The sequence below is a fragment of the Stylophora pistillata genome, chromosome 12 (genome assembly GCF_964205215.1).
Source record: "Stylophora pistillata chromosome 12, jaStyPist1.2, whole genome shotgun sequence".
NCBI classification, from domain to species: domain Eukaryota; kingdom Metazoa; phylum Cnidaria; class Anthozoa; order Scleractinia; family Pocilloporidae; genus Stylophora; species Stylophora pistillata.
In genome coordinates, this window is record NC_142530.1 from 291,744 (window position 1) to 313,201 (window position 21,458).

At 38.6% G+C, this 21,458-nt stretch overlaps 2 protein-coding genes across 3 annotated transcripts in view; one reads left to right on the forward strand and one right to left on the reverse strand.

Annotated features, from left to right (window-relative positions):
- The window catches only part of LOC111327373 (tyrosine-protein phosphatase non-receptor type 4), a 24,968-nt gene continuing 3,510 nt past the window's right edge, over positions 1 to 21,458 (reverse strand). Inside the window, exons 5-36 of one of the 2 annotated variants that reach the window (XM_088739936.1) lie at positions 17,917 to 17,995; positions 17,743 to 17,787; positions 17,346 to 17,398; positions 15,838 to 15,911; positions 15,441 to 15,487; positions 15,254 to 15,341; positions 14,603 to 14,691; positions 13,577 to 13,640; positions 12,991 to 13,088; positions 12,663 to 12,731; positions 12,493 to 12,561; positions 11,843 to 11,880; positions 11,636 to 11,747; positions 11,232 to 11,328; positions 10,385 to 10,459; positions 9,442 to 9,482; positions 9,156 to 9,198; positions 9,023 to 9,079; positions 8,246 to 8,332; positions 7,706 to 7,775; positions 7,062 to 7,228; positions 6,650 to 6,685; positions 6,379 to 6,469; positions 6,194 to 6,258; positions 5,993 to 6,076; positions 5,838 to 5,900; positions 5,209 to 5,340; positions 4,877 to 4,931; positions 2,678 to 2,771; positions 2,175 to 2,310; positions 1,820 to 1,865; positions 1,517 to 1,684 (exon numbers count right to left, since the gene is read on the reverse strand). In XM_088739936.1, coding sequence (XP_088596062.1) covers positions 1,662 to 1,684; positions 1,820 to 1,865; positions 2,175 to 2,310; positions 2,678 to 2,771; positions 4,877 to 4,931; positions 5,209 to 5,340; positions 5,838 to 5,900; positions 5,993 to 6,076; positions 6,194 to 6,258; positions 6,379 to 6,469; positions 6,650 to 6,685; positions 7,062 to 7,228; positions 7,706 to 7,775; positions 8,246 to 8,332; positions 9,023 to 9,079; positions 9,156 to 9,198; positions 9,442 to 9,482; positions 10,385 to 10,459; positions 11,232 to 11,328; positions 11,636 to 11,747; positions 11,843 to 11,880; positions 12,493 to 12,561; positions 12,663 to 12,731; positions 12,991 to 13,088; positions 13,577 to 13,640; positions 14,603 to 14,691; positions 15,254 to 15,341; positions 15,441 to 15,487; positions 15,838 to 15,911; positions 17,346 to 17,398; positions 17,743 to 17,787; positions 17,917 to 17,995 — 2,387 coding nt within the window. In that variant the 3' untranslated portion in view covers positions 1,517 to 1,661. Of the gene's footprint in view, positions 1,685 to 1,819; positions 1,866 to 2,174; positions 2,311 to 2,677; positions 2,772 to 4,876; positions 4,932 to 5,208; positions 5,341 to 5,837; positions 5,901 to 5,992; positions 6,077 to 6,193; positions 6,259 to 6,378; positions 6,470 to 6,649; positions 6,686 to 7,061; positions 7,229 to 7,705; positions 7,776 to 8,245; positions 8,333 to 9,022; positions 9,080 to 9,155; positions 9,199 to 9,441; positions 9,483 to 10,384; positions 10,460 to 11,231; positions 11,329 to 11,635; positions 11,748 to 11,842; positions 11,881 to 12,492; positions 12,562 to 12,662; positions 12,732 to 12,990; positions 13,089 to 13,576; positions 13,641 to 14,602; positions 14,692 to 15,253; positions 15,342 to 15,440; positions 15,488 to 15,837; positions 15,912 to 17,345; positions 17,399 to 17,742; positions 17,788 to 17,916; positions 17,996 to 21,458 lie in introns of both variants that reach the window. The other variant, XM_022931532.2, reaches the window with a different exon arrangement.
- On the forward strand, positions 3,443 to 4,343 carry LOC111327377 (F-box only protein 36-like). The gene has a single exon (XM_088739938.1). It carries the CDS (start codon positions 3,592 to 3,594, stop codon positions 4,120 to 4,122), a length of 531 nt encoding a protein of 176 aa, XP_088596064.1. The 5' UTR covers positions 3,443 to 3,591; the 3' UTR covers positions 4,123 to 4,343.

The window sequence follows — 21,458 nt, forward strand, 5'->3', positions numbered from 1 at the left end:
TTGTATGATTTAAAAATTCTTTTACTTTCAAATCTACTTGAAAGAGAGCCATTAGATGTGACACTTTCACAAACAAGCATTGATCATTGTTGGACAAGACGGTTCTGTACGGTAAAAGCAATAAATATAGTGATAAAAATAGAGCAAGTTATATTTTCAAAGCTTCAAACTATTCAATCGCAGTTGCTTTCACTGCATACATTCAAGATCATTCAATGAATTTACCTGATCACCACAGCAGAGATTAGAAATGCGAGGTTTTTCGATGATAAATTCTGAGCGGACTGATATCGCTTCACTTCCAGTATTAAAGAGCGACATTTCATCTTGTTGAACTATATATTATTCTTTACAAAATACTTTTTAACGAGTATAAATATCTGAATAGTTGTGCAAAGTTAACTGAACACGCCGTGGAGTTCAGGAAACCCAACTGAAACCTTTCAATTAGCTGAAAGAATGCCGAATAGTTGTCAAGATATGCAAGTTAACATAGAGTTTAAGAAACCATATAATTTTAACCTCCGCATTAAATAGATCACTAATGACTAATGCTTGTATATTTAAATCCTAATTGTTGAAACCCAGATCGCCATGAGGTGGAAAAAAAATATAAGCACGACTTTGTACGTCACAGTTCAGCGACCAGGTTACCAAGTAGAATTCAAAATGGCAGCGTTCTTAGGCAAAGCACATTTGATAAAAAAAAAAATTGCGAAATGCTGGGTTACTCTTTTGAACCTCATAACGCGATCATTTCACATATAATTCTTAACAGCGGAGATAAAAACTACATTGCTCCTGCGTACTTCTCAGGGATTCATTTCAGGTATAGCTACCATGACTATGATAACTTCTCTTGCAGTCATTTATGACACTAAATGACTAACAAAAATGCTATCCTAGACGTAAAAGTTTCCATTTTAAACAAGAAACGACGACTTCAATTTCTTAAAAAAGTGAGCAATTTTTGACGTTGAACTCTACAAGAATCACAAAATTTTGAAAGCTTCATTTTTCCAGCGCTGAAAATACAACAATTAATCAATCAAAAGCGATTTTGTAATCTCAAAACGTGAAAATGAATCACTCTCAAAAATTGGAATACTTACATCAAGATGATATGGATGAGGGTAAAATGCATAAATAAATTGCTATGAACAAAACGCGTAAGGTAAAAGTCGCTACAATGTAAAGATTGCCGTAAGCATTTCCGAAAATTTGTACTGTCACGTAGTCTTTTGACAGTCATACTAGCTAAAAGCTAGAAAAAGTAGCTCAAAATTATGAAGTCAAGGTTTTGTGCGCTTAAAAGTTAAAGACAAATAGAACGTCGAATAAAAAACAAACAGAAGCAAAACAAAAAAGTTTTTCTTTCGTGTTTAACTTGGCTTTTGTCTTCTTTCGATGAATTCTTAAAGCCGATGGAAAATATTTCCAACAGTGCAAATTTTCTGCCTCGAGTCCAAAAATATTGAAGTGACTCACTGATTCACTGATTCTTTAAAGTTTTGATCTCAACATCCTTCTGATTCCTTCAAAGGTCGGTTCGGTCCTACCCCGTGAATTTTCTCATGTTAACCTCCATAGTTGAGCCATCGAGCTGTATAACCCTGTCGAGGATTTTCACTGGCGAAAGATTCTGTTTTAGTGCTTGGCACTTATAACGGTTTCACCGACTCCTCTAGAAATAGGAAAAGTTAAATAATCAATAAAAACTCAAGGAGTGCGTCACGCAAGTTCGTGGCCCGTGCCATGATATCAAGCTTAACGCACAAGTGTAAAATTAAAAAAAATACTTATCAGAAGTCTCACTCACCGTCGTATGCTTTTAGCAGAGCCTCCAGGACAAATATAAATTGTCCCTAAAAAAAAAATGAAATCAGTAAATAATGGAGATTCAGAACGACCCGAAATCAAAATGTTGTCGTTACAGTACAAACACCGTTACCTGGAGCACTTACACAAAACTGACCAATCAGGTTACTGGAAACGAGCGATAAGTTACATCGAAATTTACGTCACATTTACTTGCTTTGGTCCTTGGCACTGATTGGCTCAATTGAATTTATTTGGAAAAATTGTTTCTTCGCTATGATGTAATTGATTAATTTTGGTTCAGTGGCCCTGTATTCAAGGTAACATTTCATTACTGTCACACACCCTCAACTTACCGGAGTTTGTATAAGCGAACATCTTTGATCTCTCATTTTTCGAACGATTTCTAACGGATAAATTGGTTCCGCGCTTTCAATCATGTTGAATGCTGATTCCATAAAGATTAGGACACCTGTTCGACCAACACCGGCACTTCAAAATAGAAAAAAAAAAAAAAAAGACAAAAAGACAAAAATATTAAGTCGCACAAATCACAAAAATTGAAGAAACGGTAACTTTGAGTGTCACGTCCACTTGTTCAGCGTGACAATGCTTAAATTTAGCTGTAGAATTACACTCGCTAGCGTTATCTCTCAAAGTTTTGCTAGAGAAATAGAATCTTTTAGATTTCAACAGATGGTGAAAAGCTGTTAAAAATTGAGTGCATTACGATGTTTTTCAGTCTTGGCCGCTGAAATTGTCAACTTCAAAACCAAACTATATCAAAGCGACTCTTTTTGAAAGAAATACTAAGTTTCTTCAGCTTTATCTCAAAATACAGTGTTATTTGTCTGTTTACCTGCAATGCAACACTGTAGGAGTGTTTGTTCCTTCCCTGTAATGACGAACAATGTGAATAAACTCCAGAAAATCTGTTGAATCGTCCGGCACGTCTACAAAGGAACACAAAAACAGTATAAAATTAAAAATTAAATTATCATAAACCTTTGAAGACGTTTCTCCTAGATACATTATCATCGATGATAAGCGACATAAACACAAGGTTAATGAATAAAGACTCATACTAAGAACTTTGAGGAAAAGCTTCGATTAAAACAAAAACGCTTTGATTAAAAAAAAAAAAAAAAAAACGCTGCAAGTTGATTAACAAACCATTGTAAAACATTCGCCGAAAATTTTAATTTGTCAACAAAAGGAAATTTCGTTTTCAAAAGCGATAAATGAGAAAGCGCTAAAGCTGATGGCATACAAATCTGACTTCCAACTCATTATTACTCATCATGGGTTCTGATGATGGCGATAAACCATTTATCGATATTCTTTTACAACTATTGGTTACAAGTAGCGTAGAATCATATGCATTTTGGAAAACACAAGGAAAAGTGTCGAAATGTTTGACCAGGTGGCCTACCGCTAAATATTCCTTTTTAAACAAACACATTTTAAGCCAGGTTCCAATGATTTAGCTATTGTTTGGGTAAAGAAACAGAACAAAGCGACATAAAACCAGGAACAGTTTCCAACGATTTAAATTTTTTGCTTTCCTCAGTGACCGATGGATTTTCACACACAATACAAGGAAAGCCTCTAATTGGTTAGGATTTCCCGCGCAATCTGAACACTCCTTCAACGCGACTGGAACGCATTCTGTACAGTAAGCTGGTTTCATCTTCTTACATTCCAAATTTTAAAGCAAACTATAACTTGGGTTTGAAAAAACTCGAGCAAAAACAAGCTTTAAGGTGTCTAATAATGAGCACAGTTAAAGCTTTCATAGAGAAGGTCGGCCAGGCGCCCCCGCCGAGCAAAGATTTTCATCAACTCGTCGTGAATGAAAGAGAAGTAATATGGCGAACATGGAGAATTGCGATCCGGAGAGATCAGAGAGGGTTACCGCCAAACCAAAAGAGAGTTCCTTGGGAGGATTTTGACGACGATGCGCTCCTACAAGGCGATATTAGCCGTGTATTTGGTGAAGAAACACTCCGCCACGTTCACGCTATCGTTTGCGGAGACTGGCTAATTCGCTTACCGCCTCGTGTTATTGTTCATATCGCTTCGTTTCTTGACCTCGTCGACATAGTTCAATTAGGAGCTGTTTGCAAGTTTACGAGAAAGATCTGTGCAAGCGACCAGCTCTGGGAAAAGATCTATCTGGCTTACTGCGACACTATGACAGATGAAGTGAAGACCTTGGCGAAGGCACATGGTTGGCGGAAAGTTTTCTTCACAAATAAGCTGGAGCTTCGCGTAAAACTACGGCGAATAAAGCAGATCAAATGAACTGTAAACTGACCCAAAACATTGGCGCTATACTCGACAAAAGGCCTTTTAAAGGTCTACCAGAAGTCTCGCCAATCGTTTCAAACTTAATTTTGCAAATCAAATATTCTACTGAGTGTAAATTTCAGTTTTCGAGGAACATTTTACGAATTTTTCGATACAAGAGATTTCTTCCAGCTGTAATATGTTTATTGACACACAAACGATACTGGGTTACTTAACTTTGAAGAATATCTAGAATGTGCAGTCTCTTTTGATGACAGATGTTGGATTAAGTTCAGATAAGGCTCCGAACCGTATTTACTGATTGCAAACCGATATTAGATTTTTTAAAACTGACGGCTATCTGTGGTGACCTTTCGAAAACCATAGAAATTTCAGACTAAGGGCCTGATTACATGAGCCGAACTGGCCCGGTTAGCCGGGCTGATTTCTTTTGTTTTCACGCTTTGGCGAATCAGCCCGGCTAACAGGGCCAGCCCGGCTCATGTAATCAGGCCCTAAAAGAACTTGTGGCATTTCGTGCCAGTATCTTCTACAGCGATGAATAACAACCTTTTACAAATAAAAACTAGTTTATCCTTGCTATTAAATCAGCGATGTTTTTGTCAAAAACATCTAGTCCTAATCCCAAAAATAATTTATCCAAATGTTTCTACAAAAATCTTCAAAATAATGAATATTGGAAGTTGAGTAATTAAGTCAAAGTTTTTGCTAGGGAGGGGTGAGGTGGTCGTACATTAGCGTTACCTACCATGGTCCGGCCACGCAATGTATTGTAACTGAACAACTACACGGCTTCGAAGACTCTATAAATAGAAAGAACAGAAACGATTTTTCAGAGGAAAAACCAAAAAATTATTCTGCGCATCAAACTAATGATTTCCCAAAAATACTGAGGCAGCACGGTGAAAAAGTGTTACTTTGGACCACAAAATGTCAACCAAACACAGTTCGTAAAACGCGTTCGGGGAAGTCAGGTTTTTCCGCCGCAATTCGAGTGCGTCCGAAAAAAGCCGAAAGCCTCGCTCGTCATTAGGACGGTACGATTTACTCGCGGTGAAGTATTTTTTGAGGCTCGCTTACCTTCGTTTCGGTGACATACATTTCTCTGTAAATGTACGAAGGTGAGAAGTCACGGATTTTGGTGCAGATTATTTCTAGATCTCCAAAGGTAAGCGTTTCCTCTCCTTCCGGCCAATACTGGTGACACTTCACCTGAAAAAGCACAAAAAAAATATTTAATTCAACACTACTAGTCTAAATTCTTCGATAGACAGTTACGCTCTTCTCCAGTCCCCGCTCTTTCTCCAGTCCCCGCTCAGCCTGTTTCTGCTAGTCCTAGTCCCAAAATGAAGCTAATGTGCAGGCGAGAAGACCTTGGACACCTCTCAATGCGAGTAATGAGTCAGTCTAGCCTCTTACAAGTGACTCCTAACACACCTTGCGAGGATATACTTCCAAACCCCCAGGGAGGGAAGGTGGGATGGCGGTTGCTCACACAGGAGGTTTACCTTACTTTGGTTACCGAAAAACTGGCCACCCATCCACACGGACTTGCATACTACCGGAATCTATTACCCTCGTAAAACTCCTACGTGAGTAATGATCTACAAAATCAACGGAACATAAGATTTTTGACTACGATTTCCAGAAAAAAGAAAGACAAGGATAACTACAATCTAAAGCTATAAACTTAGTGCTGGTTATCCTACCCTTCCCCTCTCCACAGTGGTAGTCAACATAATAATAAGAGATGCCTCTTGCTCCCACACCATCTGTAATTCATGGAACAGATAACAGCGTTAAAAAGGTGAGAACACGTGTACAATCATCGAGCTAAATCAGTGACAATGTATTCATCAATTACCTGCCAGAAATCCCCACACGTTTTCTCCAGTGGACCTTGGGCAGCAATGTATCTGTTAAGTATTCTTCTCGAAGGAATTTCCATCTGAAAAATAATAATAAAAAAAAAAAAAAGCTGATTAGCCACTCAACAAATCTGCGACAACTTCATTTACTTCGTAGGCCACATGTTAGTCACATGTTCAGGTCACGTGTTACTCACCGTGACGTAGTTAGCGTTGATATAGTCATTCTTTCCTTTATACAGTTTGCATCGTGTATCATCGTCTGTGAGTATAATGAGTTAAAACACAATTTGAAACTTTTTCCTTGCCAAAACAATACACAAAAAAAGGAACAAAAAAAATCACAAAAAGAAAAAAAAGGTAGATAAGCGTAAGTTCTTACAAGGTAAAATATCTCTGTATCTGTTACGCGGAAGGTTTTCGGGCTTTCTCGCTTCTTCCATGGACATTCCAGGCTTTTTTCTGTACAATTCCTACGATAAAAGACAGTTATGTCAGTCATGAGTCGTGTAATATTCTATGTGTCAGGCACTAAAACCTCGTCTGGGAAAAGTAAGAATGCTTCTTGTTGCTCAAAAAAAGAAAGTAAACAGAGATAGATTTGGTTCAGTAGAGCCACTACGTTAAATAAAGACCGGTACCGAACTGCTCACCTGAAAGTACACAAGCAGATCGCCGCTTTCGAGATTCTGGAAAATAATCAACAAAATATGTCAGCAAACAGTGCATTACCACTGGACAACCCACTTTATTTATTACAGGTGGCGTCATCGCGGGAGATCTGGGTAAAATGTGGCCGCAGAAAATAGCAGGTACTGAGTTACAGCTCGCAAGGACACCCTCGTCATCAGTGCTTCGGCACGAGCCTAACGGCCTACTCGGACGTTAGGTAGTTGTAAAAACATAACTCATGACAACTTATAGCGGCATATCAATTTGTAACAGGTTAGTTACCACAATTGAACAAAGTTGCGGCAAATTGTTATTCCCTCAACTCTCCTTTGTTCTCTTTGGCCGGGAAGTGTGTCATACGTTTTCTAGCCGGTGGCTCTAAGCATATATTACCTCTCGGAGTTGATCCATTGAAACACGAAGAGCTTCAGCGTCCTTCACAACTTCTTTCTCTTTCACTTGTTTGGCAACAACCTTTTCCTGCTCGTGTCTCTGTTCAGCTGCGGCGAACTGCTCCGGACTCACAACATGCACTGGCGACGGAGCAGAATTTGCGAAAACTGGAAAGGAAAACATCAAAATGGAATTTACCTTAGGCAATTGAAAAATGTTCACCTTACAGTCTTCATTTGAACTTATAAATACAACATTTACCCACTGGGAGTTAGCGAAAGTTCGGGTCTGTTTTGCGAGACGGACTGGAGGTTCATGAATCCGGACTGGACTCCGAATCGAAAGATGTGGATTGGAGCCCTCTCAGGATAACTGCATGGCGTTCTTAAGCGACACACTTTCCTGTCGCCCAGTCTAACTCTACCCCGGAGTATAAAAGCATACCAGGGAACTATCAGGGAGACTTCCTGAAATTATTTACGGGGGAAAGGGGGAGTAACCTGCGATGGACTTCGATGACATTTTATCTAAGGGAAGCTATGACCTTAGATAAAAGAACAAGTTACAGCAAAGATGGGGTTAACGACTTGATAGGGTTGACCCATTTTGACATAATAAATACAGACGAAAAACATAATTCTTACCGAATGGTCTTATTGTCATTATTAATAGTCGTCGGTTTGATTTGCTGATTGTTCTAATAAGATCCACAATCTAAAACCAAACCAAATAAAACTGTAAGCAGGTATTTTCCTTATTATCATTATTATTAAAGTCTGCTGCGATCATCTGCGCCCGTTTGGCCTAAGTTTATTCATCAAAATATTAGAAAATCGTTTGAATTGCTCGACCTTTTTGCGATCGCAATTTTTAGGCCCTTCAAAGCCTCACGGTTGTGACCCCACTTACACGTAACGGTTTACCACTGATTGGTTCAGAAAATTCGCGTCCCTATTTTAACCTATCAGATTGAACCTTATACCAATCACGACTCACGTTTTCCCGCGCTTTGAGTAGAAAATACCTTCATGTGATGCTTACCCATATATTGTTTAGCTACCGCAGTTACTTAAGCTTTGGTTTGTGACACAAGAATTGCGGTAAAAAATAAAAAAAAAAAACAGTATAATTACAAAGATACAGGCCAGTCTCAGTAAAATGATCAGTTATGAAAGGTTTCCTACTTCTTGATGCGGCATTTCCATGACATTTCTTCCATTAATGTGGACAATCTCATCTCCTTCTTGGAGCTGCGGCATGCACATATCCGCCTAATAACAAAAGCAGTGACAAAACAACTTTGTATAGCAGCACTGAAACGAGGCAAAATCCTGAACTTAATTAATTTGATCCCATGCATACACGACTTTCATAATGAAGTCCGCTGTGGTGGGTTGATAACTAACAGCCTGGGAAAATTGCAACTCAACATTCCGCCCCAGCCTTCCGCAATAGTCCATTTTACAGTTGTGTGCTTGGTTACCAAGCCTTTGAATGGGAGTGAGGCTGAGGGTGACCTTGCTATGATACAAACCTTGCTGTCTTTCAAATGTAAATCACTTTGTTATCATGCTAACTAGATACAGGTCTCTATCATGACGAGGTCACCTTCAGCCTCACTCCAAATCAAAGGCTTGGCAACTAAGTACACAACTGTAAAATGGCCTATTGAAAGAAGGTCCGGCATGATATTCCGTACAAGTGTCGAATGAATATGTATTGTGCTGGGGTCAGTAATGTTGGCAGTGTCCTTTGTAGCGGAAGATAAAGAAAGGTGGCTAAAACTTAAACGCTAAATTTTTTTACTCTTCGCTTGTCAAAGAATAATTTAAAAAATCTTTCCTTTTCTAGAGCTTATGCAGTGCGTGGGAAATAAACGCGTATAATGTTACGGTACTCGCGAACGGCACTGTTCAATTAATTCCCTGTACAACAAAACAAATAAAAACCTTAAGGCTCACCGGCATTCCTCGGGCGATCTTGGACACAATTACTGGTAAATCGATATCAGCTCCACCCTACAAGAGAGAAAAGATCACAATGAAAGAATTTCTACGTGAAACAGTAAACCGCAGAAGTTTAAAAATCACTTACCTGGACGTTAAAACCGAATCGTCCTTGTTCATCTGGTTCCATTCTGAGAGGTAAAACAATCAATAATTACATGTATGCATGGTTAATCTGTCCCTCAAAACTTTGCCAAGACAAGAAAAAAAAGGATGCGCTAAAATCTCTAACAATACCTTGTTGTCAGTGCATATGACAGAGAGGCAGCTAAGGTAAAACTCTTCCATCAAAATTTGAATAAAATAGAAGACAAACCGAACAAATAAATCGGTATTTTCCCCGCACACAACAAAAGAAACCGTGTATTCTTTACCTTACAGTGATGAGACCTTCTTGATTAGCAGAACCATTTCTCTGCGAAAAAAGCAGAAAAAAAATAACCTAAGAATCAAGTTAAAAGATACAAAATAAAAATGTGGGTTTAACGCGCTAAATATATGATCAAATACCTATTTTTGCATCTGAGCAAATTTACATATTCACATCTGTAGCTGTTATCTCTGTGTTAACGAATATTTCAATTGCTGGAGATACACAAAAATTTCCTCCCAAAAAAAGATTTGTATAAATAATAATCTGAAAGCGTGGAAACAATCTAAAGAGGTACAAATTAATAAAACTGGGTGGAAGATAACAATTTCGAGAGGATATAGTTGAATTGTGAATGTGAGAATGGAAAAATTCAAGCGATGAAAGCAAAGCAAATGTGCAATGGCAAATGGAAAATGTGAAATAGGAAGGTCATTTCCAAGAGAAGATAAATATGCTTGGGAGCACATCTCAAATATTTTAACACAGAGGGATTTTCGTATCAAGTCTTCAGGGGAAAAGCAAACAGGAAGGAACAAACAACGCTTTCGTTTTCGTCTCGCGTTCTTAAAAAATATTTCTTCTCTCCGTCTAGTCCACAAGATAGGACAAACAACTTGGCTGTGCTTTGATCAAGAAACAACGTAAGACTGTTGAGAAAATTTGCATGGAATCTAATTTTCAAGCTTAGAACATCCATGGCTGGATTTACTGAACATCATCACGTAAACATGAATAATGCATATTTAGGAGTTTTGTAGTAGAAACCAAGAGGAAAAACTCTGGAAGTGAAAAAACTGCTGTCGAATGAGGAAAGCAGAGAAATGCAAACAGTTAAAGATAACAAATTAGAAGTTCGCATTTTAATGGAAAATGGGAAAGTAACATAAGCATGACTAAAATTCCAGAGTTATTTTTACTGTCCTTGTTTTGTTTCTCATACATACCGAACGAGAACCGCATCCAGCCGCCTCGTCTTCCATATCAGAACCACAAGAGTCATTAGAAGTACCACTTTTACGCTGAGCCAAGAGAAAGATACGAAGAAAAGAGACAAAGAAAGCAAGGAAACTCAGGTAGCGCAACAGAACAGTATGCACACGGCCTGCATGCAGTAGAAAAATGAGAGGCGGAGCGATTGTAAGAACCGAAGCAAAGTCATATGCTCCAAAATGTCCATGTAAAACCGGTTACGCTGAAAACTAGCAAAAACCGGCAAGGGCAGCACGAAACGCTTATGGAAGAATATAAGTTTCTTGGGAATCACCACTGACAACAGTAAGTAAAGAAAAGAATAAGAAGCAAAGGAAAAACAATTAACTGAAGAGATTCTGGGGTGAGGTATGTATGTTAGCCTATTGCTAGAGTGAGGTAATTTTTGAGAGCAGTAAGTGCTTAAGAGAAGTGGAATTCACCCATTTAACTGCATATCACGTAAGAGTTCAAAGTTCGTTTGAACGTGCCGCAAAATGCAGGCAAAGCACGATAAGACGTAAACACTAGGATTAGTGGCAGCGTCACCAAATATTTGACACTGATTTTTTTTCGATTTTTTGCCCATTTGTTTGTCGCATCATCTCCCCCCCCCCCCGCCTGCCGTCCGACCATTTCTTCACATCCTTTTCCCTTTTCAATAACACTACACGAGGCTTGCAAAATAAATCAAACTTTCAGATATTTCTTATAGGATTTTGCATCGACCCCTTTACCCGCCCCAGTCCCCTCCTCAAGAAGCGTTGCGTGACGCTCAACAACGGCTGCGAAGGAGACTATGTTATACATAACCCATCTTACATGTAATTCTGGCGTTAGAACAGGTTTCAATCGATTCATATGTCCATCGGCGTCTGCCATTCCAAGGCTCTTGCTTCGAACTAAAGAGTGGTTCATTCTAGCAACGAAGCAATATAAAATTCATCATATATAGAAGTCATAAAATTTGCCGGTAATCTCATTGGTACCCGCGATGAAATGGTAAGCCCGCGGAATTGGCGGCCAGTTATTCGCGCATGAGTAGGTGTACTAGTTTTCGCACGCGCGTACAAAGCGAAGCCTAAATTTCCCAAACTGGTAGACTGAAATTCCAAGTGGCTAAATTGTTCACTAAAAGTTTTTAACAGGGTAGAAAATTCGTGTAATCTTCGATTAAATGTAGCCGTACCCCAGAATCGAGAAATCGGAAAAGATTGCTCACTTACTTGTCAAAGTTTGACGGAACAGATGACGAGTAATTCAGACTAGCGGATTTGTCGTTAAATGCCATGTCATCTTTGTCAAACACGTGATCAAGGTCAATTCTCCGCCGAGAACCTGAACAGAATTACGAAAATCAAGACTAAAAACAAATGCAGAGAAAACTCGTAAAAAATTTTCCTTCAAGTATCGAGATTCCTATTGCATCTTACCGTCGCCATTCCTTTTAGAGTATCTTCTGCTGAGAGTCCTAAAAAAAAGAGAACGGTGGAGTAAATTCAATCAACGCAAGAAATCCCATATCAGAGCTTGAGGGAAAGAAAAGAGCGGACAGTCATGGGATGGAAAAAGAGGAGTATCTTGCCCATTCGGGTAAGCGACCAAGGAATCGATATAATTTTCTTCCTGTTACCAACCAAAGGACTAACACTACATAGTAGATATTGTGGAATACATGTCCAGCTTAAGTCATGTAAACAGTAAGAAAACATCTGCACCAAAGAAATTTTAAATTGAGTTACCCGCGTAATCCTGGACTGCATTGGTTTTGCTTTACTTTGCTCAGTAATCGCGCCACTCTCTCAACCAATCAGATTGCCTTGTTTTTTTTATACCTCGCTTTGTGATTGATCGGGCAAAAACCCACCAACCTTTCAATCAATCAGAGGTAAAATAAAACCCAACCACAGGTACGGTGTTATACTTTGCTCTGATTGGTTAATGTAATTACTTTCTAAGTGGTTTGGTTTTACGACACTCCATGGAAATTCGGTCGTATGAGCACACGTCCCATTACACTTAAGAAAACAGAAAGTGTAAAACGCAAAAACGACCTGCATTACAGAGATATAAATTTACATACCTCACAATCCTAGGTTCAGTTCTGGGTTGTCTTCTGCCTTCTTCTATCGCTTGGTATTCCGTTTTCCCCCTGCAAAAAAATGTATCAAGGAGATCACTATAAAATAATTTTCTGTAAATGCACCCAGGTATAAGATCTATTTGCACGGTGTTGCAGCGTGCGAACATTACCTGTATCTGTATTTGGAGCCGATCCTAACAAGCGTGCTTTTGTTGTTTGTTGGTTTTGGAAAATGGGTCCTATAAAAAAGAAAGAAAAAATAATAATTTTAAAATAAATCAAGCACTCAGGTGAAAATTGTTGAATGGTTTCACGAGGTAGTCTTGCTAAAACTAGCGCGAAATATGCTCTTGCTCGCGTGGGTGTCACGGTGCAATACATACGCGTATACGACACACGAAAGAAAGCCCCTTTGATCATCGCGCGCGTGAATTCTCGCTCGCGCGTGCGGATCTCAATCTCACGCGCATCCAGCACGCAGGCTGAGTGAAAACTGACCTGTAAAAAGTGTGATATTCAACACAGGTTTTCCACAGTGTTTTACATGCTCTGTAGGTTGGCATGTGAAAACCAATGACATTATCAGTCCATTCATTCTGAAAACAAATTAAAAAAAATAAAACTAAGCATGTTAAAATTGACAATATCCTCAAAAATTGTGCTGTATCTTTTAAGTCTAGTTCAAGAAAGAAAGAAAGAAATATTGTAAGTTAGTAAAATAAAATGCTACCATAATACAAAAAGCTCCGTGTAAACAAAATTAGAAAGATGGTAAAGTTCTAAAGCTCACATTTTCCAATTTGAGCTTTGATGCTCAGTGATATTAATTTTATTATGAAAATACTTCTATACACTATAAGCAACTTTCCTTTTCGGTGAAGTCTGTCGCGCGAAAAAATATTGATGTTCACACGCCGCGCACGAAAAGAGGGTTCGTGCCCCTCACCCAAAGAAGTCCACGCTCCATTCTATCATCAATTTTTTTTCTTTTTCCGCATTTTTTTTTTTGTACTCGCACAACAGACTTCGCCGAAAAGGAGAGACTGCTCGCAGTTTTACACTTGTATAAACATAGAACTCTTACCCAATCAGGTCGTATCTGAACAAAGAATCTTTTCCTTTTGAAACAAACTTTTACAATCTTTGACCTGCAAGTAAAAAAAATACTTCTCAGTTACTGAGTATTAAGAGTGAAGAACTGAAAATGCCTAATTACGATTTAGTATAAATCCTGGAGGACGTTTTTCAGGAAAGTTTGTTCACAGCAAATTTTTGTTAGTGACCAAAACCAACTGAGAAGAACATTTTTCCGAGAGTGGCTGCACTGATGTGATAGACAGGGGTTTCATTATTGTTTTCAACAGGAGGGCAACTCATTCCCACAGGCAGGCAAAACTTTTTGAGCTGAACTTCGTTATGAGATAAACTTTCTCCTAGATGGTCAAACCAGGTGGGCAAAACCTCCCTCGCAATCGGTAAATTTGCCAAGTGCCCAGCACTAAATGAAAACCCTGGATACAGGGTTTTCGACAGTTTTGTAAAGGAGCGGACATGTTCGTGGAAGCACCAGACGTGACATATTTTTGGCGCCGCAAGGCGCTTTTCGAGCGCTGAAAGCGCAAGCTTTTAAGGGGGTCTGGGGGCATGCTCCCCCAGGAAATTTTTTTAAAAGAACACTCAGAAACGTTGTTTCTAGCGTTTCTGGAAAGCAAGTATAAGTTTTCCAGGCACTTTTGTGGCACTTTTGAAGAATTCAATTGCAGTATTCTGTTACCCTCTAGTCAGTCAATTCATGAGATGCTTAAGTAAAAACAAATTATAATAATAAAATAATAAAAAATCCCTCAAATATTGCAATCAAAGTACCGGACATGGAATGGAAAACGACCGGACGAAACGTCCGGCCTCCGGCCTCAAACGAAAACCCTGCTGGATAGACAAGTGTGTCCAAAAAAAAGGGCATAAAACAAAACCCAGACACAAGAACCTGTTCATAAGCTAAAAAGACAACTACAGTAAGAGGTCTTGCCGGCAGCAGTAGACCCCCAGTAGTTTTTATCCAGACCCCTGCAGATCACCCTCGATGTTCTATGATCTCATTTCTACATACCATGGGAAGAAATTAATTTTACATCTGTTATGGTAAACGGTCAAACCAAGAGGTGAAATTCCAATATGGAGGTCAAGGCCATCTTGATCCTAAAGGGAAGGAGCAAGAACCTTGACGTTAAGATAAGATAAGATAAGATAAGATAATGACTTTATTGAATAACACAATTACTGGTAGAACCAGTAGTTCTCATTGTGGTCCATAACGTTCAAACAGTTATTCTTGAATTTATATGGACCATACAATGCACTTTACTGAATACCACTTACAATTAGTAATGGTAATTACTAATAGGACTGAGTGGAGTCCACTTCAGTCTGTAATCTGACAACCACAAGGCACGAGTTTGATCTTGTTAATCATTCACATGATTACAACCACAAGGCACGAGTTTGATCTTGTTAATCATTCACATGATTACAACCACAAGGCACGAGTTTGATCTTGTTAATCATTGTGATTACAGACAAAACTGGAGGACACAAGTCCTGTTCCCAATTAATCAAAACTATCACAACATTTGAGGACCAAACTAGCCATTGGTTATACAATTTCAAAAAATAAAACAACAACAGTTAACTCATAGAAATTTGTGACCACAGCACATGAAGATTGAACCAAAAAATTTATTAACATAATTGTCTCCCATACCTTGGCAAAATGTAGATCTACTCCATAGAGATCCAGATTTTTAGCTACCTCCAAGAAATTGAATTCTGCATCTGCTGGACTTTGGCCACTTAAAAAAAAAATTCATTTCAGTTAGATTCAAGTTGACTCCATAGAATGTCTTATTAAGGAATACAATTAAACTATCATCAATCATTAAATATATTACCCATGGTGCTTGTGAAATTCTGCGGCCCTCTCTTCAAAATCCTCTGACTGGAAAGAGAAAAAATGAAGCTTTGAGTAGCACACACCATCAAGAAATATCAGTACTTTTCCATTTCTATCTCTCTCACTTGTAATATCCTGTATACATGTGCAAGTACCCTCCATGTCTTGAGGCAATATTTGTACACTTTCAATCCCATGAATGAATGCAAACATACAGCTGTACATGTAATTGTTTTCAGACATGTCTCAAGGAAATTATAAACACCAAAGTCGAAGTTATCACTACAGCCAAACAGGACAAAGAATAATATTATGCCATGTCCCAACATTTACTACAAAAACAGCATGTTTACAAAATCAGCAAAGCATTAGGAAGCGAGAAACAATTTACAAACCTGGTCGGGTACAAAACGGAATTCAGACACATATGCCTCATGCATCGTCCTAGAGTCATAGTCACCAAGTTCACCTGAAATGTTGACCAGAAAGGCAGTCAATAAGTAAGGATGCTGTGCATACAAAAATAGGTTTGGAATAGAACATGCACATCCGCCTCTTGGTTAGCTCAATCGGTAGAGCGCTGGACTGTTGTGCGGGAGGTTGAGGGTTCAAGCCCCGGCCGGACCATCACTCAGGGTCTTAAAATAACTGAGGAGAATTTGCTACCTTTCTATAACATCAAGAAATGGATAGATATTCTAGTCTTCTCGGATAAGGGCGAATAAACCGTAGGAATAGAGTGGTCGAAGAAAAACAGACTTATACTAAACACAGACAAATGCAAAGAGCTGTGAATTGGTTTCTCTTCAATTTCAAGGGATTTTGATCCAGTTTCAATAGATGGTAAACACATGAAATTGGTTAAACAAGCCAAGCTCATGGGTGTTACCATCTCCGAAGATTTGAAATGGAATGCTCATATAACTGAGATTCCCAAGAAAGCAGCGAAGAGAACCTATTTCCTTGTTCAGCTAAAAAGAGCTCACGTTCTACCAAAAGACCTTTGCCTCTTTTACACGGCATGTGTACGATCCATAATTGATTATGCAGCACAAGTTTTTCCTTACTCTCTTCCTGAATACCTCCACCAAGAACTAGAACATATTCAGGATCTACGAGAATCATTTGTCCTGGTATGCAATACGAACAGGCCTTAGCTATTATGAATCTTCCAACTGTGAAAGACCACCATGAAAATATGTGTACAGCAACATTTCGCGATATAATGAATGATCATCAGCACAAATAAAGTAAACTTTTACCACCCTGCTATGTAAGCTCTCATAGGTTAAGGCACAAGTGTACCTTTGCTTTGATACTTTGCAAGACAAATGGACTTAAAAAAAAAATTTTTTTATTGCTTCGGCCAGAATAGTCAACAGCCACAAATAATGTACAAATTCCCCCTTACAATGAACTATGTACTTTTAATAATAAAATGTATACATGTACATAGTAATTTCACAGTATCTATCTATCTATCTAGGCCCTGTCTCCTGCAGGGTTAGGGGTAGGAGACGTTAATTTCCCACACACGAGATTACTGTGTGGTGGATGTCCTCCCCTGGGGTGGGATGGGTGGGTACTGGGCCCACAGTAATTGGTGAAAGCTGTTGCGGTGTCCCTGCCTCTTGGCGAATCTAATAAATTAAATGAAATGAATGTTTTGGGAGAATATCTCCCTTGAATGTCTTGACTTCAACAAATTTGGCTGTATTTTTGAGCATAAGACTGCATCTTTTAATGGCTCAAGTGGCAAGGGAGAACAGTGAGAAATTTCTTTGAACAGAATTTATGACCTGTTCAGAAAAGCAAGTTTACTCATCTTGAAATTTCTCATCTAAATTTGTAATTTCTAAACCAGTTGATGACAAAAATTTATTTGAAAGAAAAAAAATTTCACCTTGAAGTACATAGGAAGCTAATTCTGCTGCAGTGTCATACAAACATGGCAATCTGCAAAATGGAAATCATACTCATATTAAGCCTTTAACCACTCAGTGTGACCAGTATTAAATTTCTCCTTACAATATCACCCCTGAATCAAACATCAAGGTCATGAGAATAAAGAAAATGATCACCAACTAAAGAGGCTCTTGATTGGTAACCAAATTCTCCCTGTCAATGCCAAGTGAAATGGAGAGAGAGCAGTATGGAGAATATGCATGCTGATGTTAGGGTGTAAAGGGTTGAAGGTCTTGTAAACCTGCAAATGAGCAGGTTATGTGTTAAAGTAAATCAGAGATCTGTCACCAGAAAAGAGTAGTTTATTTATCTAAAAGTTTGATACCATACATTACCTTCCAGTCAAAAGGTCTCGTTTTATTTGAAGATAGAATTGATATCTGCAAATGTACAATTTAATTAATGATTAACAGCTGAAAATATTTCAACCATGAAATTAATAAGAAGAACAAGGTTGTAATTGTTGATAATACATCAAGTTTGGGGTGAATAATCTATAATTTTCATACCTTGTTACATCCTCAGAAAGTTTGGAAGGATCTGAGGCAAAAAATCTCACTCTAAAATAAAATATGTAGGGTGGACCACCTGTGAAGGAAAAATCAAAAGTAGCTGCATCAAATTAAGTAATAGGGACCTTAAGCAACCACGACGGCGACGGCAACGAGGACGAGAAAAAACAAGAGATCTAATTGGCAGAACAATAGCTCAGCACGTGCGTTTTGAAACTTTGTACATTTCTTAGCCATCCTATGCAAAACAACAACATGAAATCGCCAAAATTTGCGTCGTCTGCAAACCGAAACTGCGACAGCAAATTAATTTCATTTCCATTTGGAACTCAACGCTACTTCTATACGTCATGCTGAAGTTGAGCTGTGGCACCTTATGAGACAGTAAGCTCATGCAGCCATTTTTGAAATTCTGACCAAGAGTAGAAATTCATTTTTTAATCAAAGTCTTCCTTGGCATTGCCGTCCTGACTGCTTAAAGTCCCTAATAGTCAGTGTGGATAATTTCATTGCTAAACAGAGGTTGAGTGCCTAAGATATCCAGGAGCTACCACCACCACTGCTATTACCCTTCAATCGTGTGTGTTAAAGTCATGAGAATAAAGAAAATGATCACCAATTCAAGAAGCTCCTGATTATTACACAAATTCTCCTTGTCATTACCACAGGAATTGTGAAAGCAAGAGTGTGGAGAATGTGAATGCTAATGTTACAGGGCTGTAGTCTAGCAGCACCTGGTGGCCCTTGGCGCCTTACTTTTGCTCTTCGGCAACCCAGGAATCTTAATTTTTTTCAAAAGAAGCAATATACTGGGCACCCTGGATTTCAAAGTTTCAAAGCACTGGGCTCCCTTCAATTTTTCTTAGAGCACAGCCTTGCTGTTAGGATGTGTAGTTAGTTCCCTGAACAATGAAGTTGTACTGGCAGCCCAGCTGGAGGGAGAGGGGATGGATAATATCACCCTTAAATAAACATACCTTCATACACTTCACACACTAATAATAATTATAATAATAAACTTTATTTATATAGCATCTATATCACTAATTGCTCTAGGTGCTTAACAATATCACAAAATGTGTTAAAAAACTCTGAAAAATCTATATAAGCATGGAAATTAATCAGAAATATATTTACAAATCGAAAAAGGCTTGGTGAATTAAATATGTCTTAAGTGTTTTTTGAAAGAATTCAAGGAATCGGCATTTCTTAAAGATGCAGATATGCTGTTCCATAATTTAGGTCCTGCAATAGAAAATCTTCGATCACCATAAGACTTAAAGTGCTACTGAAATGAAATTTTCGTAACTGAAATTTTTGCTCTAACCTGTAGTTTTGAATATGCTGATAATCATGAGATAATTTGCTTTGGCCAAAAAGAAGCATAAGATATCTTTTTTAACCGTTCAAATCAAAAATTTTACACAAAACCATGTCCGGGCTCTGGTACCTAGCCTGCAGTGCCGACGTATTTTGGGCGCACGACTGCACATTTTCGTATTAGGCCACCATCTTAGATTTGGTAACAGTGGAGGATTGGGGCGAGGAAATATTTGCCAAGGGAGTAGGTGTTAAGTGGAAAAATGGGAAATGGGGGAGAGGGAGGGGAAGGAAAAAAGCTCCTTCCCCTCCCTCTCCCCCGTTGCCCATTTTTCCACTTAACACCTACTCCCTCGGCAAATATTTCCTCACCCCAATCCTACACAGTTACCATACCTAAGATGGCAGCCTAATACGAAAATGTGCACTCATGTGCCCAAAATACGCCAGCACTGCAGGCTATCTGGTACCGAGCGAAATGGATTAATGACGTCAATGGTTGTGTTCACTCCGATACCGTGGTTTATTTCACTCACTGTTTGTTTGTATTCGTGGGCAAAGGAGATGGCAGATATTGAAGTTTTGTCAAGTGAACCTTCTTCTGAATGAAGCGAAGTTGTCTCCAATAGCGAAGAGGAAGATGGTGGCATCTATTTTGGGTTGAACGGGAATTTTGCTCCCTATCGAGGCGAACCTCTCACAGATAGCCAAGATGCCGATATGGCCACCGATGAAGAAGACGAATATGACATTTTGCCCAAAATCCTCTTTTTCGGCTTCCCAACATGCAAGCCACACTCCATGCTTTTACTCTTCTTTCACAGAAGTACACAACCAGTGACGTCACAGGGCTGTTTTGGCCACACCAAGATGGCTGCCAATTTTGATCTCAGCCGGTCAACTTCGAATGGTTAAAAATGTACTTTTCGCTATGCATTGGCCCAAAAAAAGTACACAGTGTTTGCAAATAACATTCAAACTTTATTATGCCTTTGTGATTTCACTCTCCCCACATGCAAAACCAAGCACTTGAAGAACAGTTTTATTTTTAGCCATATTTATAAGATGTAGATAATGTTCCTTCTTTCTTAATGACAAAGTTGTAATATTTTATACCTCCTTTTTTATCATCTGTATTTGTACATATTCCATAATTCAGCCTATGGCTGCAAGGTGTTTATAATAAAGTATCTATCTATCAATCGTATATTGCAAAAATCTCGGATATGAAAATTACGTTTCAGTAGCACTTTAAAGTGCACCTAAACCCAAAATTTTTTTTTCGCTTAACGAAATAAGCTTATTTTTTTGAGTATTTCTGTGCAAAAATTTTTTAATTTGCTCAAATCTTTAATTTTCTATGCCCAGTCAAACTACGGAAAATCGGCCGCCATCTTGCCCCACGACCGAGTTTAAAGAAGAATGGCTCTAGCGGGTAATGTGACGTCAAATCGAGAACACGAAAGTCTGCATCTCACACATTTTCACTTGTTTGGGAAGATTGTCGTCGATATTGTCCGAAATATGCCGTCTAGGTGTGTTGTATGAAGAATGTATGAAGCGCGATACCCTCTTGCAAATTTCGCACGTTGCTACATCCTTCTACAATACGCTTAGTCGGCATATTTTCGGACAATTATCGACTACAACCTTCCCAAACAAGTGAAAATGTGTGAAATGCAGACTTTCGTGTTCTCGATTTGACGTCACATTACCCACTAGAGCCATTCCTCTTTAAACTCGGTCGTGGGGCAAGATGGCGGCCGATTTTCCGTATTTTGACTGGGCATAGAAAATTGAAGATTTGAGCAAATAAAAAAATTTTTGCGCAGAAATACTCAAAAAAATAAGCTTACTTCGTTAAGCGAAAAAAATTTTTTGGGTGTAGGTGCACTTTAAGCTTAGATCTTGGGACTTGAAGTAACTTATTCGAACAAGAACGCAAAGAGTAGGAGCTGGTACAAAAGCTGAGCAAATTGGATATATAACTTGGTGAAAGTCCATTGATACCGTTATATACTAACAATAAGATTTTATAAGTAATGTAAGTCTATTAAAGTGGGAAAAAAAGCTGATAGTTTCGAAAGAAACTGTTTGGGGCTGCGTCGGTGGGAGTAACGAAATAATTTGGATATATCAACAAAGTTGAAATGGTAAATTGGCCACCGTAATGATTACAAAAGCTGACGTTTCGAGCGTTAGCCCTTCGCTCCGACGAA